We start from the raw sequence: 18,055 nt of genomic DNA on the forward strand, positions 1-18,055 counted from the left end.
CCATCAAGGGCTCATTCACCTGCACGTCCACTAATGTTATATATGCCATCATGTGCCAGCAATGCCCCTCTGCCATGTACACTGGCCAAACCGGACAGTCCCTCCACAAAAGAATAAATGGACACAAGTCGGACATCAGGAATGGTAACATACAAAAGCCAGTAGGTGAACACTTCAATCTCCCTGGTCATTCTATTACAGATTTAAAAGTCACTATCATTGAACAAAAAACTACAGAAACAGACTTCAAAGAGAAACAGCAGAACTAAAATTCATTTGCAAATTTAACACCATTACTCTGGGCTTGAATAGGGACTGGGAGTGGCTGGCTCATTACAGAAGCAGCTTTTCCTCTCCTGGAATTGACACCTCCTCATCTATTATTGGGAGTGGACTATATCCACCCTGATTGAATTGGCCCTGTCAACACTGGTTCTCCACTTGCGAAGTAACTCCCTGCGAGTCTCCATGTGTCAGTATATAATGCCTGCATCTGTAACTTTCACTCTATGCATCTGAAGAAGTGAGGTTTTTACCCACGAAAGCTTATGCCCAAATAAATCTGTTAGTCTTTAAGGTGCCACCAGACTCCTTGTTGTTTTTGTAGATACAGACTAACACGGCTACCCCCTGATTCTTGAAACCAGTCTCTTTAAGATCTTAAGCTTAGTATAAACAACGAGGACTCCTTGTGGCACCTTAGAGACTAACAAATTTATTTGGGCATAAACTTTCATCAGATGTATGGAGTGGAAAATACAGCTTAGCATGCATGTTTTGTTTTAATTTACTCAGTAATCTGCTTTCTTCTGTTTGCTATCCCTTATAACCACTTAAAATCTGTCTTTTATAGTTAATAAATTTGTTTTGTTATTTATTAAACCCAGTTTGTGCAATTTCTAACTGGGGGGAGAGAAGTTGTGCGTATCTCTCTTCACATTGAGGGAGAGGGCTAATTTTTATGAGCTTGCGCTGTGCAGATCTTTTTATATAGCGCAAGACAGCATTATTTTGGGTTTATTGACCAAAAAAGGTGTGCGCACGTGATTGCTGGGTGAATCCTCTCAAAGAGCTGACTTCAGTCTGCATCTGCAGCTGGGTGTGGCCCTACCTGCGTGCATATGCTGCAAGAGGCTGGAGAGCCAAATTCAGCAAAACAGGGAGAGGGAATCCAGGCTGATGGAGCAGCAGGGGCTCAGTGAAACCCCAGTACATCAGGTGGCATCACAGAATTGGGGGTCCAACCCATCACACAAATATACATATTGAATAAAATTAAAAGATTCTGGAGCACAATTCTGTAGCAAGGAGTGAAAATTTCATGGCCACAGAATACATTATCCCTGTTCTGTAGATGAAGAAACTGAAGTACAGCTAGACTTAGTAATGTAAAGTCAGACAATAAGTCAATGGCAGAGTCAAAGTTTAATGTGACAAGGGACCACCAGATCATCTAGTTTGGTAGCCGGCTGAACTCTGAAGCATGAGCTTTTAGGAACACAAGACAAACTGAAAATGAGCCAAACTGGCTGCTGAGCCTGCCTCCCTACCATCACAAGCTACCCCATCATATAATTGCATTCATAAATGTGTCCAACTCTTCATAAATTTGTCCATACTACAATTCATATAGGTCCAGTGCCCAGACCACTAGAAGATTTTGCTACTTTGCTACCACTACCCTCAGAGACCCATTTCCTCCCTGCTGGAACTCAAGCACCCTGCAGCTTCCAAGCAAGAGGCTTACTGGCTGGTTTTCTCCTCTCATCCCTAATATTAAGTCTTTCATTGTTTGAGAGCATCACATGAGCATTGGTGAAAGCATTTTAGTATCCCCGATATCCCTGGGATTGTCCCAACGACAGTTTCCATTTTTCCCTTCATCACTCTCAGGGTCAGATTGCAGCCGCCTTCCTTCTAGCAAAAAGATAGCAAGATGGGGTTCCCAGTCAGCACTCCACAGTGCCTCATGTTGCTTTCTCTACACCTCTGCCTTCCAGAGCCTGAATTCATTCTGCCCTCACATGTCTGACCTGACAACCCAGGGAAAGAGACAGTGACGCTGGAACAATTTGTATAATGGGGGTTCTAAGAGCCATTGTACCAAATTGTAATTCCTATATATGATGGAAACCACTTCAACCCAGACGGTGAGGTAGCACCCCTAGTTCCAGCAACTATGGAGAGAAACCAGGATTAGGGAATCAAATTCAACCCACAAGCTCTCTAGCTGTAACAAGCACTAAGAGAAAGCCCGCATCTTTCTTCTTTGAAAGGGACACCAACACACATTCATATGCCTCAATAGCCCCATCATATTTTGTTATCTAGAATCTGTCTCTTTACTCCTGACAGTCTGGGGAGAGTTCCACTTTATTGAGAATCTGCCCACCTCCGTCTGGTCCACAAACTGAACTTAATATCCCACTTAAAAAGAGGGAGTGAATTAAGGACTTGCAGTAAGCTAAAAATACACCAGGTTGATAAGGGGCAGCAAAATAGCATCAGAGAGGAGGAGGTTATGCAGGACAACCATCGCCAAATCAAAGCTATGGAACTTGGATCCCCCATTTAGACAAAGTCTGCACAAGCTGATAGTTAATCGTTCAGTTCCTTCCTGAAACACATCATGTTACTGCCAAAAATAAGTTTACACAACATCCCTGTATGCTGAGCACCTGGTCACACTGACAAGCTACTGAACAGCTTTGGTGGAAAGAAGAAAATTTGATGGGTCAAGGCAATTTTATACTGGAGTCTTCTGGATCCAAATATTAAATAGCTGAAATCCAGATGTTAAGCTGAGGATGTACTTATTAGCCACATTCTTGACAACTTTGCACAGAGAATCTTAATAGAGACTTAATAGCTGTGTGACACTTCCACATGAATATACAATTTCTGTACAAGCATTAGCACTATACATAACACTGCTCCTCCAAATTCAACCCTTTCTTTCTCCTCTCAAGAAGGATGGCTTTCTATACTGAATATACTTTATATATTGAATATGATGTCATTAGTGTCAGGTTCACATGCCTAGCCTCTACATGCCCTGGTGTGTGTGCCCCGAGGGGGCCATGAGCAAATACTGGCACTAGTACACTTTGGCTTCCAACCAACTCAGAATTTAGCAACATCTGTTGAATTTAGGTATGGCCAACAGGTTACGACAGTTTGAACAGCCCGCAAATATAGCGTGAAACTGGATTATTAAAGTTAAAAAGATATGGTTTAGTCCTGGTCTCTACTCCATGATGGGTTTTAATCTGGTTATAACATAGCCTTTTCCAGAGAAGCTGCACCAAACTGAGCTAACTCTTCTCACCCCCAACACCACACCTTTGTTTATACAGACAAAGGCCTACAAATATTGCTGTTAAAACAGATGGAAGCTGTATTTCAGTCTTGGTATGATAGACGTCGATGCTGAGATCTGTGGGGTTGGTTACAATTGTAAAAAGGAAATCTGATACTTGAACAACTTGGAATGAAAAGGATATTCAATGCAAAAAATACATACGGTCATGAAACAGCATGACTGAGAATTTAAATGCATGAAAAATCAGGACATTCAGAAAAATCCCACAGCACCTTTCATTGGCCACATTGCACACACAGTATTTTGTATTACTAGACACACTCAGGTACTATGGTGACAAAGGCCACACACACACACAGAGTATATTTTGTATTACTATAAGCTATGTAAGCAGGTGCTATGGTGACAAAGGCCATGTAAGTATCTAGGCAGAAAACTGTTAAAGTACCTTAAAATATGTGGGCATTGTGTGACCAAGTTAACCATACTGCAAGAATTAATTTCTTTATGTTTATGCATTTAAATACACAACCATCAAGCTGCATTAACAGGGAGCTTCTCTTTCTGCACTGAATTTCCCTGTTCTCAAACAAAATAAAAAATATAAAGGTAAATGAATGGGACACAGACCTTTCTTGGCAAGGGGTCCACCACTACAGCACAGCAAGGGAATCTGAGAGTCAGGGTTCAGAGTAGCAGCCGTGTTAGTCTGTATCCGCAAAAAGAACAGGAGTACTTGTGGCACCTTAGAGACTAACAAATTTATTAGAGCATAAGCTTTCATGCACTACAGCCCACTTCTTCGGATGCATCCACGAAAGCTTATGCTCTAATAAATTTGTTAGTCTCTAAGGTGCCACAAGTACTCCTGTTCTTTTTGAGAGTCAGGAGTGAGCTACACTGGATCATCAGACTGATCTTTGTTCATTATTTGCCTCGTTATTAACTGAAGTGTTGAGAATATAAATATTTGATGCAGAGTAAGACTATAGAGCAAGTTTTCTTTCTGTTTCAACTCTCGGGAGTTAGTTAATGTTAGAAGTATTGCAAAGTGGACCTTAAAATAGATAAATAAATATCTCGAAAATAAACTAGAGGTCAGAGAACATATAGCTAGGAAGCAATGCTTAGATAAGCCACATTTTATGCTGAGAGCATAACAAGGCTCTGTTGCACAGAAGAGCCACAGCAAGAGGAGCATGCATGCACACATTTTACAGACTATGAACAGAACTGTTTTCAGGATGGCTTGGTTTTAAAATCAATGCAATTTTAACCATTATTTAAATCACCCAAAGCATGAAATATTGTTGTAAATCAATTTTAATTGTGTTTTGGATTTGTACTTTTTAGTTATTTTCCTAAAGAAATGTTCAATCTTGTCAGTTGGTATCTATCAAAACATGTTGATTTGCAATTAAATACAGCCTTTACACTAAATTGGGTATTTCTGGTTAGCAACAAGAACAATACACTATGCCTATACACATTTAAGCAAATATATAGCTTAATTTAATTTATTCAGATTCTTAATCTTTATATTTTGTGTTATGTTAGAAAACGGTGACTGGTGTATTTCTTATTTTCTAGATGATTATTAGTTTTTTACTTGTGATTTACGTTGAGCTCTATTTGGATGGAAATTCAAATAGAATGAAAATGCACAAAATCAGCATTTTAATTTTTTTTATTAAATAAAAGTACTTTAAAAGTGCTGGATACAGAAGAAAAAGTTTATCACAACATTTAAAATTAACTGATTTATTTATTTACAGCAGTGGTTCTTAACCTGGGGTGCACGCACCCACTGGCAGTGCGAGATGCCCTTTCTGGGGGTGCGAGACATGCCAGATATTTTTAGAAGGTAAATCATCGAAAACACAAATTAAGCACAGGCACGTAGGTACGACTACTTTGTTTCATCAAACCTATGTATTTATTAACATTATAAATTTGTTAACGATTACTGGGTTAAATTTTAATGGTGAAATTAAAATAAGTATATAATTCTCTCTCTTTCATTCTATAGTTATGATATACCTAGGTTGAAAGAACTAACCCACTTCGATGATTTTTTTTTGAGAACCAAAGGGGGTGCAGGCTGCAGTAAAGGTTAAGAATCACTGATTTACAAATATAAGAGGGGTAGCCGTGTTAGTCTGGATCTGTAAAAAGCAACAAAGAGTCCTGTGGTACCTTACAGACTAACAGATGTATTGGAGCATAAGCTTTCGTGGGTAAATACCCACTTCGCAAGACGCATGTTGCACTGATTTACAGTGTAGTATAGTTAGTGAATTGAGCTGATTGTTTCTGGTCGCCATGTCTTTCAAGATTTTAGAACTAGTAGATCTCACCCTTTCACGTCTGTTTTTTTCATAGACTAGAAGGAGAAAGCAAAGAATACAATACAAACTTTTCTGCTTTTTCAACTCACAGCTGCTTTCTTCACTTTTAACGAACTAGTCATTGAAGAAATGAAATTTTTTTCCTTCTCCACCTGCATAATAGGCTACTGCTGTCAAAAACTGGTTTAGCACTTCTACAAACTCTATCCAGTGACTTCCACCATTTCAATGGTTTGACTTTCTTTAAAATTGGGCAAACATGTGCTGCTTAATAGTTTTTGTATTTAATTTTAATTGTTTCTAGTAAGTTTAGACCTGAACATAGGTTATTTTCAAATAGGTCTATTTAAAAAAAAAAATCTGTTTTTAATTTACATAAAAAATCCAATTTAAATAAAAAAAATTGGGGATTTTTTTGTGTTTAATTTTTCAATTATCCATTTTTATCCACTGAGTTTCTCTCTGTAGTTTTTCCAACATCAATAGATCATTCCAAGATATTCCTTTAACCACTTTAAACATCGCTATAAAGCAGCCTAAACAAGACAGACATGCCTTAAACCAAAAGCTAAACCACTGTCCACACAGCTCACACACTCAGAGCCCTGCATGATTTTTTTGACAGAGTAATTTTTTTATTAATCATAATATTATTTACTGTTAAGGAACAAAGCTCCCCTACCATGTGGCACAATGTGTCAGTACAAGGGGTCATACCACAGATAGCATTACAATGCACGGCATGTGCTGCGGCTGCTCAGGGAGATGTACTGAAAGGCTACACAATCCAACAGTGAAATATTTTTAACACTTACAATTTCAAAACCACTTGGGACAAACAGTCTAAATTAAGAATCAAAACATTTCTTGGTCTTGAGAACTACTGAGAACAAACACTCTTACAATAAAACAGCATAACAGATTACAGAGTAGAGCATTTACTCTATTCCAATCCTGCACACAGATTGGCCTTTGTGTCGTCTTAGTTTAGTGTCTAATGCTCTCCAACAGGCATCACACCTCTGATGTGACAGTAGCACAGCAGCTGGCAGGGGTGAGACTCCTCTGAAGTGCACTGCTATGTCAACGCACTATCAATATTAGTCCATTCCCTTAGGAAGCAGCACATTGAAGACCATGCAATTAAATACCTGCCAGAAGAATAAACTGGAGGGGAGGCTTACTGGTACAATGGATTAATGCATCCATTGTTCAGCCCTAGAGATCTGAGATCACTTGTACATCACACAAGTTTTAACATCTCAATCTAGACCCCAAAAAATGTCTGTCTACATGACAAAGCCAGTGCATGATTTGACAAAACTGACAGTTTTCCTCAAAAGAGCGAGGACTGCAAGGAGTCAGAGGTGGATACAGCCAGCAGGTAAAGTTTGGCATGCATTGGAAAAGTTGTGGTTTAAACTTGGAAAGTCTGCCTGCATTATTAATTGACTTTGGCCACTCCATGCTAGCCAGTCCCTCACTTTTACAATCACAAATAATACTCGCACCAATTTATACTGCTGATTAATGTAGAGTACTAAACTGCCTCATTAATAACGCTCATTCATACAATCAGACAAAATTACTGTCCAGCATTCTACATTAACTAGCTTTGGGGGGGTTGTTTGTTTTTAAAAGAGACACAGTCATCATAAAATCTAGCCAATTACGTTTTCTTATTAAAAAAAATACCTTCCACATTTCCGTGTGGAAATCCAGCACAAAAAGGGAAAGTCACTGATCATGCAGAGGAAACAGAACAATGCACTCTAAACGAAGTGCAGTGAAAGATATAAACAAATGGGTTGAAAAACAACAAAATATTTTGCTTTAACCTCTTTCATTTATAGTAACTTTAAATGTTACAAGTAGCAATGGAAAGTAAATAATTTTCATACAAACGTGTGAATTTTAAGGTGACCGTGATCCTTTAACAGAAAATTCCCGCCCAGGCATCAGTCCCTAGAGAGAGGTAACGCCAAACTCACTGAATTAAAAGGTGGGATGGTATTTTTCTTTTTACTATGTTGCTCAGAGTTGGAATTTGAAAAGCAGAGGCAGAACTAAGATGATGGGAAGCCTTAGAAATAAAGTAAGCTAAATAGTTATCTAACAAAGCAGAGTAATTCCAGAGTCAGGTTCTTTTGGCTTGGCCTGCTCCAGAATTCTAGCAGTGGTGTAGGAAGCAAAAAAACCAAGACACCAGGCTTGTAACAGCTTACCTAGCACATGGGAAGAGCAGCAAATTGGGCTTACCTTCTCAGGGGAAGATTTCTTGTTTTACTTTATCAAGAAGACAGAAAGATTCCTCTTATTGTCATTCACATATTTAACACACACGAGCATGATAGTCATATTGATGTTCACATGCGCTAAGCTAAGGAAAATCTATTTGGCTGTTATTTCTGCTTCCTGTGTGGAGTTTCCTACCACAATGTTATAGAGAACTGTGTTCTAATAACATATTTCAAGTGTGCCTGTCTCTTATCTCTTCAGATTCAAATTGTAATGCAAGAGCTCCATTACTCTCCAGACTCCCATATTTCTGTACAAAAGGAGGATGAGTAAGGAGATAGGGCAGGCACAGGGAAAGAACTGCCCACTGAAATGCAAACATCTCTTTCTGAAAATAAGGAACTATTCCCATCCACTCACCCTGACCTTATGGTAGCAGCTATATTTAAGGTTCTCTTGAAACCTTTCCAGCTGGGATGGTGGTTCCAGTAATACAACCACAGCTCTGAGATGAAAGATGGCTTTTTGATTAAAGCATTGGACTGGGACTCAAGAGACCCAGATTCAATTCCTAACTCCATCATAGACTTCCTATGTAATGTTGGGCAAGTCACGTTCTCTCTTTGCATTTCAGCTCCATATCTGTAAAATGGGGATAATATTTCCTTTTTCTATATAGAATGTGAGCTCTTCCAGGCAGGAATCATCTTTTATTATGCATTTATACCACAAATAGTACAATTGGTCCCAATCTTGTTTGAGGTCTCTAGTTGCTTCTGTAACACAAATATAATTAAATATTTCAGTTAAAGAAAATAATTATACGGACATCCCCCAACCAAATACTTCAAAGACTGTGTAGAAGGGAGATGGAGCCCTGGCTGTCAGAAAACACTCACATAACTGCAGTTTTCCTCTGAAAAAAGTGTTTCAGTGCTGCAAGAGTCTGGGGGCTCTCTGGATGTCAAGAGCAGAAAGATTCTCGCTCCTCATCACTTCTTGGTTCTCTTTTCTCACCACTGCTCTGTCATGAGAGGTCTGTGTGTCTAGCACTAAACAGGGCCATGTTTTACAAGGTGCAGATTCCCCCTGGCACAGGGTTCATGTTCTCACATGCCTGCAGTTGGCTAAGGGTGAAGGGAAAGAGCTTTGGGGGTGGAAGAATGGATAATTATATATATATATATATATCACAAAGTGCTACAACCCATTAAATCTCCTTTATAATAGAAGAGTGCCTTCCACTACAGTTTGAAGCTGCCATGGACAATATTCTAAATGCCTAATCATCTTCCTCAGACTTTGGGGTATGCTTTATCAGCTATAAACAAAGAATATTAAAGAATATTAAACAACGATCAGTCACAGAACCATAAAAATCAGGGTTGGAAGGGACTTATTCAGACTATAAAAAGCAACAGAGGGTCCTATGGCACCTTTAAGACTATTCAGACTAACACGGCTATCCCTCTGATATTCAGACTATAGTTACCTCCTCTGTGGTTTTCCAGAGTGTCAGCCCTACAGAATGTCACAAAATGTTAATTACACCCAAAGAACCTCATCCTCAACTTCATTGCTTCTCATTGACTGCAGGATCCAGTTTTTAAAATGTCCTACTTGTTATAAAATTCTTCACAGACTCACATGCACTTAAACAAAAGCCTCATCTTCCTAGTTTAAACCCATCCCCATTCATTGAGCTCTGGCCTCCTCTGCTCCTCTCTACACGTCACCATCACTGGAGAAAGAGCCTGAACATCTGCAGCTCCTGCCATCTGGGGCCGTCTCCCTGGAACAGTCTAAGTACTCCCTTGTTGTTTTTACTGAATATTCTATTTGAAATCACTTTTCTCTATATCAAACGCCTAATTTCTTTCTCTCTGTTACTTTCTATTCAACTCTGAGCAGCTATACTTCTCTTTAGAATATACATTTAAACTGTACTGCTCTTAGCAGGAGATGGACATAGTAGAATGATCTTCAATATGAAAAAACATTGAGACACCAAAAATACATGGCACATAATGCTGCTCTGGACACCCATTTGACCTGTCAGACTTCTGTTTGCAGTGGGGGGCTTAAAGGCAGTTTGCCTATCCCAGATGAGAAAAAAGCAGAGAGCAGGCTGATCTCAGATTCTCATCAAAGAACACCTGATAGGGCTGCCTGGAGCAACACAGACTTCTGAATGGGATTAGAGAAACCTAATCTTGTTTGTTTTTAATCACAATTACCTGTAATCTCACAACCAGATAATGGTATTAACAAGACCCTGAAACACACAATAGGGCTGGAGAAAGGTTATCTTCTGTAAAGAATCAGGCTTTTACACAGCTAGGTCAATGCAAAAAAAAGAGAAAGAGGCTCAAAGGTGCTTTCTAAAGCATTATTTACTTGTACTAGGTTTCTACGAGGCAAACAAAACTCATTAATAGCTTTTGTGAAAAGCATATTTGGTAATTTCAGAATAATTGTGGGGGTTTTTTTAAGTACTCATTCATTTTCAAGTGCCCCTTAAAGGGATAAGTATTGATTCTTACATAGGTGTTACCATACGTCCGGATTATCCCGGATATGTCCGGATTTGGGGGTTTTAAATAGCCGTCCGGGAGGACTTTGTAAATATCTAAAAAGGTCCCGGATTTCCCTCCCAATGAAGAGCGCGGCGCGGCTGACACAGCAGCCGGGCCGGATTGAGCCGCTTGCATCGTGGCCTCCAGAGGCAGAGCCCCTCCCATGCTCCTCCTTCCCCCGCAGCCTCAGCGGGCTGCGCTGGCAGCGCTCTGGGGGGGGGGGGGCTGTGCACTTCACAGGGGAGCGCGGCAGCGTGTCTGCCTCCGCGTGGAGCCAGACACGCTGGTCTGAGCAGCACGGTAAAGGGGCTGCGGGGTTGGAGAAGGGGAAGGGGGTCCCGGGGGGTAGTCAGGGGACAGGGGGGATTGGATGGGTCATGGGTTCTGGGGGGGTTATCAGGGGGCAGAGGTGTGGAGAGGGGTCGGGGCAGTCAGGGGACAGGTAGGGGGTAAGGTCCTAGGGGGGCAGTTATGGTGCGGGGGTCTCAGGAGGGGGCAGTCAGTGACAAGGAGAAGGGAGGCTTAGATAGGAGGTGGGGTCCCGGGGGCAGTTGGGGGCAGGGGTCCCGGAGGGGGAGATCAGGGGACAAGGAGCAGGGGAGGTTGGATGGGTTGGGGGTTCTGTGGGGGGGCAGTCAGGGGGCGGGAAGTGGTAGGGAGTGGATAGGGGGCAGAGCTACCCCAGCCCCATGGAGTGTCCTCTTTTTTTGAAAGTTCAACTATGGTAACTCTATTCTTACACCTTCCCTCCCACCCCCCCCATTTTTAATGCATGCATCCTATGTCAAAACTAGTTGGTTTAGTCTCTTGAAACTATTATTAATTTTCTTGAATACACTTGTCCAACAATCACTAGCTCATTAAAAAAATTAATTAAAGCCTGCTAAACTCTTAAAAAATTTGTTATTCAAGTTTCATCTTAGAACACCTCTTTGGAATAGAATTATAAATCCCCTCCAGAAGGGCTTAGATTGAAAACATTGAAATGAGACAAAAGCAAAGTGACCAACCAGCAAGCTGGCTCCAGGGCACAATGAGCTTCCTTGTGAGCAGGAATCCGTGTTCAGTCACTTCCTCCCAGACCTGAAGAGGCTCCAAATGCTGCAGAGATAACATGTGCATACCCTAATGAGCCGAAGCACCACACACCACTCTAGTGCAGGGGTAGTCAATAGGCAGGCCACAGGGCAAATCCAGACCACCAGGCACTTTTGAACAGACCCCAAAATATTTTTATTTACTTTTTATTATTTTCTCTGGAATCTGGACCTTGACCATATCTTGACCAAGAAATTTGGACCTTGACAAAAACTGACTACCCCTGCTCTAGTGAATCCTTCTGGATGATGGACACAGGTTGCAGGAGCTACATCCATATCTCTTTGGCTGAAGAGAGGGCTCTCCTGCAGCATTAAACCTTTGAAAGGGCGAACTATATCAGAAGATTCCCCTCCCCTCCAAAAAAACCCCAAAACAACCAATTTATGGCACACAATTGAGCTAAGGTATGCTACCTGAGAAACACATCTATCTGTGTTTAAGTGCACAGCCAATAGGACTGAAATAACTAAGTACTGAAAGCTATATTGAACCGAAGTCCTGGGCCAGCCATATTTGGCCCTCGAGTGCCAATAATGTATGGTTAAACCAAGGAATTAAAGACTTTTTTGGGGTGGGGGCACATTATCTTGTAAATGAGGTTAACAGAGCTAAATACCAATACAAGTGCTAATATATTTGGAAAAATTCAATAAGATAAGGCCTGGGTTAACTATAAATATTTTACCCTGACACCAAACCCATGCAAAATAATGGAAAAGCTGATATTGGATTCAATTGATAAAGAATTAAAGGTTAGAAATATTATTAATGCAAGTCAAAATGATGTTATGCTAAACAGATCTTCTCAAACAAGACTTTATTATTTGAGGAGATTACAAATTTGGTTGATAAAAGTAACTGTGCAGAAGTATTATTTAGACTTTTGTAGGGCATTTGACTTAGTAACATCTTTCTGATTAAATAATTACAACTACACAATGTAAATAGAGCACATATTAAATGGGTTAAGAACTGGATAGCTGACAGATCTCAAAAGAATGGGGAATCATCATTGAATGGAAGTGCTTCTAATGGGATTCTGCAAGGATTGGTACTAGGCCCAGTGCCATTCAACATTTTCATCAACAGTCTGGAAGTAAATTTAAAATCACTGCTGATAAAATTTGCAGATGACAAAGACTGGCTTGCAGAGTAATAAACAATGAAGAAGACAGCAGTCATACAGTGTGATCTGGATTGCTTGGCAAACTGGACCCATTCAAACAAAATGTGTTTTAATACAGCCAAAGGCAAAGATAGACATCTAGGAATAAGATATGCAGGTCATATCCACAGAATGGGGGGCTGTATCTGGAAAGCATTGATGTGAAAAGGATTTAGGGGTCATAGTGGACAAGAAACTCAATGCGCACCCTGTGCAATGCTGTGGTATAAAGGGCTAAGAGATCATTGGTTGTATAAACAGGAGAGTGCCGAGTAGGGAGTGATTTTACCCCTTTATACGGCGTCTGTGAGACCATAACTGGAATACCGCGTACAGTTCTGGTGTCAACATCTTAAAAAGGATGTTCAAAAATTGGAGACTGTGCAGAAGAGCCACAAAAATTATTTGAGGGATACAAAAGATGCCTTACAGTGAGAGACTTAAAGTCGTCAATCAGAAAGAAGATTGAGAGATGACTTGATTACAGTGTATAAACGCCTTCAAAGGAAGAAAATATCCAGTACTAAAGAACTAATTTGGTGGAGAAAAACACAACAAGAACTAGTGACTGAACCCTGAAGCTAGACAAAAATTAACTTAGAAGTTAGGCACATATTTTTAACCATTGGAACAAACTACCAATGGAAGTGGTAGATTCTCCATCTCTTGATGTCTTCTAATCAAGATTGGATGCCTTCTGGAAGATATGCTTTAGCCAAACACAAATTACTGGGCCCCTTATGGTCTATAATAGCATGTGATATAAAGGAGGTCAGATTAGAGGATCTAATGGTCCCTTTTGTCTTTAAACTCTATTAATCTATTAATTATAGATATTAAAAATCCAGAAAAGGGAGTAAGCTGGCAAAATCTGGAGAAGACACAACATTATTTAGGTTAATCAACTGCAAAGAGGACTGTGAGGAACTTCAAAAGGACATACCCAAGCAAAGTGAATGGGTAATACAATGGCAGAAGAAATTAAATGTTAATAAATACCAAGTAATATACATTAGAGAGAAAAACTAGAACTACTCGTTCACCTTACAGGTTTCTAAATTAACTATAAATTACTCAGGGAAAAGACCCGTGCATTGCTGTAGACAACGATTTCTGCTCAATGCGTAGCTGTGGTCAAAAAAACACACGAAATGTTAGAGTACAAAAGGAATGGTTTAGTGTTTACTACGGAAAATATAATATTTTTCTATAAAATCAATGGAGCAGCCTCATCGGGAATACTGTTTTCGGTATTGGTCATCCTAGCTCAAAAACGCTACTGCCATGTTAGAGGGAGTTCAGAGAGTAACAATGAGAATGAATGATTAGGGACACAGAAAACATTTAATATGAAAAAAGATTGAAAAGACTGGAACTATTCACTTTAGAGAGAAAACAAATAAGAAAGGACAAGGTAAAGCATACAAAACTAATGAATAGTGTTTAGAACATACATCAGGAACTTGTATTCATCCTCTTGCATAATACAAAAAGCAAAGGGACAGTCAAACTAAAAGGTGGCACATTCAAAACTGATAAAGGAAATACTTTTTCACACAACCTATAATTAGACTTTGAAACTCACAGCCACAGAAAATTGTTGAGGCCAAGAAATTTGCAAGATTCAATGAAGGACTAGATAATTATATGGGTAACAAGAACATGGAGTTATGAAAGAAAATACTAAAAAAAAGTTTTGGCAGGACTATAAAACTTTATATTTCAGGGGTTAAATCCATCTCTTACTATTAGGGGTTAAAAAGAGATTCATCCAGGGGGAGAGGGATGTAGATTATCCCACATCTGCCTGCACAGAGTTTCTTGTATCTTCCTCAGAAGCCTCTGGTACTGTCCACTGTTGCAAACATGATACTGTACTAGATGGACCAAGATTCTCCAATCCAATAAGGCAATTTTTATGCTCCTATCTAGCCTTGGGTATTCACAAGACAGCATGATATGATTTTAAGTCCTAAAAATTACCATCCTACTTTCCTCTCAGTTCAGTTCCAACACAATTTTAGCAGTTGCTACCTTGGGAACTGCTAGGGATAGAATCCAATCCATACTTTGTGAATGTTTGGCACACTGGTGGTTAGGAGGGGGGCACAGACTGCTAAAATCATGTCAGAACTGTTTTTTTTTTTTTTTTTTTTTTTAAAGTAAGATTGTGATGTTAAGGACCAATACCTTGTGACTTGCCAGGGCTGGGAATATGATGATGGGTCCAGTGGTCAAAACAAAAATCACTCTGATTCTTGCCCTTTTGTATAAAAGAAGCCTCTGTACTCTGGACAAACAAGCACACTAGCTACTTATACAAAGTTACCCTGACTTCAGAACAGCCCTAACCATCTGAGGGCAGCAAGCCAAGGAGTTTTGAATGTAAAAGTCATAAGGGATTCAAACATTAGGCAACATTTTCCAACCTCCTTTTGTCCTTCTCATCCCAGCTTCTCTCTAATCATTAAGTGAAGTCATACATTGACTTTATTTTACCAAAGTTATTTCCATTCAACACACTGATGCCAGAACCCTTTGCTCTTTAGTCCAATGAAACATTAAGCAGTACCCACAGACCATACTAGGCTCACTCTAGAGAGGACCAATACCCACAGCTGGGGAAAGAGAAAAAGCAGTTCCCTTGGAGCATTGCTGCAAGAGATTTGTAATCTCTGTTATATTTGACAAAGGGAGAATCACAGAAGAATGTTACTGAGTTTCATTTCAGTAGTGGATGAAAGTTTCTTTCAAGCCATGTCTGCCAACTCCTGCAGCTCCCACTTCAATGTGGAGACACCTGAATCAACAATGAGCAAAGGAAGGGAATCTGTATGCAGAGGAGATAAAGAAATACAATAGACTGCGTGGATTTTATGTTCCACCTTGTCATAGTATGAAAGCAGTAAAAAACATTTGTTACTTACCCTACAAAATAAATAACTGAATTTAGAGAAGGGGAGACCACACTTTCCTTAACTGTGGCTTGCAGCGGCATCTTGCCAGTAACCCAAGGGCTACACCCAAGGACAAAGAAATGTACATACTTTTAAAAATAAACAAGAAATGCCCAGAACTATAACATGGTGTTTCTTGACTCTTCCCTGACAGATCAATAGAAACTGGTTGTTTTTCTTTCCCAGCAATAAAACCTTCTGTTACTCAATCTTGTCACCCAGAAACTGAGTATCGTACATGGATAAAGAAATATTTGATCCTTGAGCACTCCTGGTTTCAAAGAACACTCAAGAAATAGAGACAGAGAGCCCATCTAGTTACCTAGAGTCTACTTCCATAAAAAAAAAAAAAAAAAAAAAAATCAACTATATGCTTCAAATGCCCCCCTACTCCCACACCAGGGGAGCTCTATTCCCAAGATGGAAGCAGCAGGCACAAAGGAGCAAGTCAGGGACTCTAGCCTTGGAGGACAAGATGCCAGTTATATCTCCACTCAGCTTGCAAACACCCAGTCTCCTTTCACTGGTCATTTCTTACACATTTAAAAAACAACAGGACACCGGTATGAAAAAACAAGAAACATGGTTAACTGGAGAGAAAGTTGTGACTATCAAACAAATCTTGGGGATTACTAATAATAGTAGCATCATTTATACATACCAAAACCACAAACATAACATAAGAACAGCCATACCGGGTTAGACCAAAGGTCCATCTAATCCAGTATCCTATCTTCCGACAGTGGCCAATCCCAGGTGCCCCAGAGCGAATGACCAGGACAGGTAATCATCAACTGATCCATCCCTGTCACTCATTCTCAGCTTTTAGCAAACAGAATCGTCACCTGCCCATCCTTGCTAATAGCCATCGATGGACCTATCCTTCGTGAATGTATCTAGTTATTTTTTTAATCCTGTTATAGTCTTGGCCTTTACATCCTCTGGCAAGGAGTTCCACAGGTTGACTCTGTGTTGTATGAAGCAATACTTCCTTTTGTTTGTTTTAAACCTGCTGCCTATTAATTTCATTTGGTGACCCCTAGGTCTTGTGTTATGAGAAGGTGTAAATAACACTTCCTTATTCACTTTCCAGGCTAGAAAGCCTGGAAGTTAGGTTACTTTCCCAAACATAAAGTGACAGACAGCTGAGGTCACCTTAACTCGGCCCCTCCAACTAGGAAGCCACAAAACAAAACCCCAGAACAAAGACTCCCTCGGCAGCCCCCTGCCCGCTCCTGACACCCAGTACCACCACGCCAGGCCCGGCTAGAGCCCATCGCACGGGCAAAGGGAGCCCTGCACAGAGGCACCGACAGTGGGGTTGCCGTGGGGCCTGTGCCCGGGAGGCCAGTTCCCCGCTCTGCCCCACCGGCTCCCCTGACACTTGGGGCAGAGGCTGTAGGAGCAGCTGCGCTCACTGCTCCTCGCACAGGCTCCGCAGCGGGCTCAGAGCCCCGCCCCACACCGCCCAGCCTCCCTCCTCCACTGCCCTTACCCAGGTACTCGGGCCCCGGCAGGGAAAGGCGTTCGGGGCTCAGCATCTCCCCAGCGCGCAGCTGCTCCTTCCCGGCCTCCGTCCGTCTCCAGGACGCCCGCCGCCGTCGCGGGGTGGGGGAGGGGGCAGACTTGAAACTACCTCCGTCCGGAAACAGACCCGCACAACTCAGGTTCCGCGGGGAGGGAAAGGTATCTGCGTCACACCAGGCAATCGCCCCCTCCGGGGACCTCTCCTTGCCCCGCCCAGCGCCCTCTACCAATCCCAGAAGCCCAGCCCCCGCTAGGGTGGGGTACACAGCCACAAAGGGGCTGGAGGAGCGAAGGGCGGGCCGCGCTCACTGCCGGTTGATTGACAGGGACGAGATGTGCCCCGCTGAAAGCGCCGAGGGGGGAGTCGCGCGCGCGGGCTCAGTGCGGGAGGCGCTGTAAGGCGGGGACAGACCTGAACGATTGTACGGTGTGCGCAGCTCTGGTCGCTCCGGGGCAGGGGCGGCAGCAGCAGCAGCAGCAGCAGCAGCCGGGGCCCGAGCTGGGCGATGAGGGGCGGGACCGGGAGGAGGCTGTGATTGACGAGAATGGCACTGCGTGCGGGAGCGGGGAGGCGAATAACGGGGCATGGTGAGGGGGTCCGTATCATGCCCGGTGTAGAGAGAGCAGAGCAGGAACTCTGAGTCACCCTTTCATCATACAAGGACAAGGAGAGAGGCCCTGAGGTTGAAAGGCAGCACATTTAAAACTAACAACACTTTTGTATACAGTGCCAGTTAGCTTGTGGAACTCACTGCCACAAGAGAGCATTGAGGCTAGGAGCTCAGCCCAGTTTGAAAAAGGATCAGATATTTCGGATAATG

At 41.6% G+C, this 18,055-nt stretch overlaps 1 protein-coding gene across 3 annotated transcripts in view; it reads right to left on the bottom strand.

Moving 5' to 3' along the window:
• C4H11orf49 (chromosome 4 C11orf49 homolog) overlaps window positions 1–17,509 on the bottom strand; it is a 143,564-nt gene extending 126,055 nt beyond the window's left edge. The window contains exons 1-2 of one of the 3 annotated variants that reach the window (XM_034769512.1): window positions 17,203–17,509; window positions 11,495–11,585 (exon numbers count right to left, since the gene is read on the bottom strand). Coding sequence is in view for 1 of the 3 variants with exons in the window: in XM_034769511.1 (XP_034625402.1) it covers window positions 17,203–17,248 (46 nt within the window). In the remaining 2 variants the exon portion in view is untranslated. Of the gene's footprint in view, window positions 1–3,952; window positions 4,003–11,494; window positions 11,586–17,202 lie in introns of those variants that run through there. The other 2 variants (XM_034769511.1, XM_034769514.1) reach the window with 2 other exon arrangements.
• Window positions 17,510–18,055: the final 546 nt, after the last annotated feature.

Source organism: Trachemys scripta, chromosome 4 (assembly GCF_013100865.1).
Source record: "Trachemys scripta elegans isolate TJP31775 chromosome 4, CAS_Tse_1.0, whole genome shotgun sequence".
Lineage (NCBI taxonomy): Eukaryota > Metazoa > Chordata > Testudines > Emydidae > Trachemys > Trachemys scripta.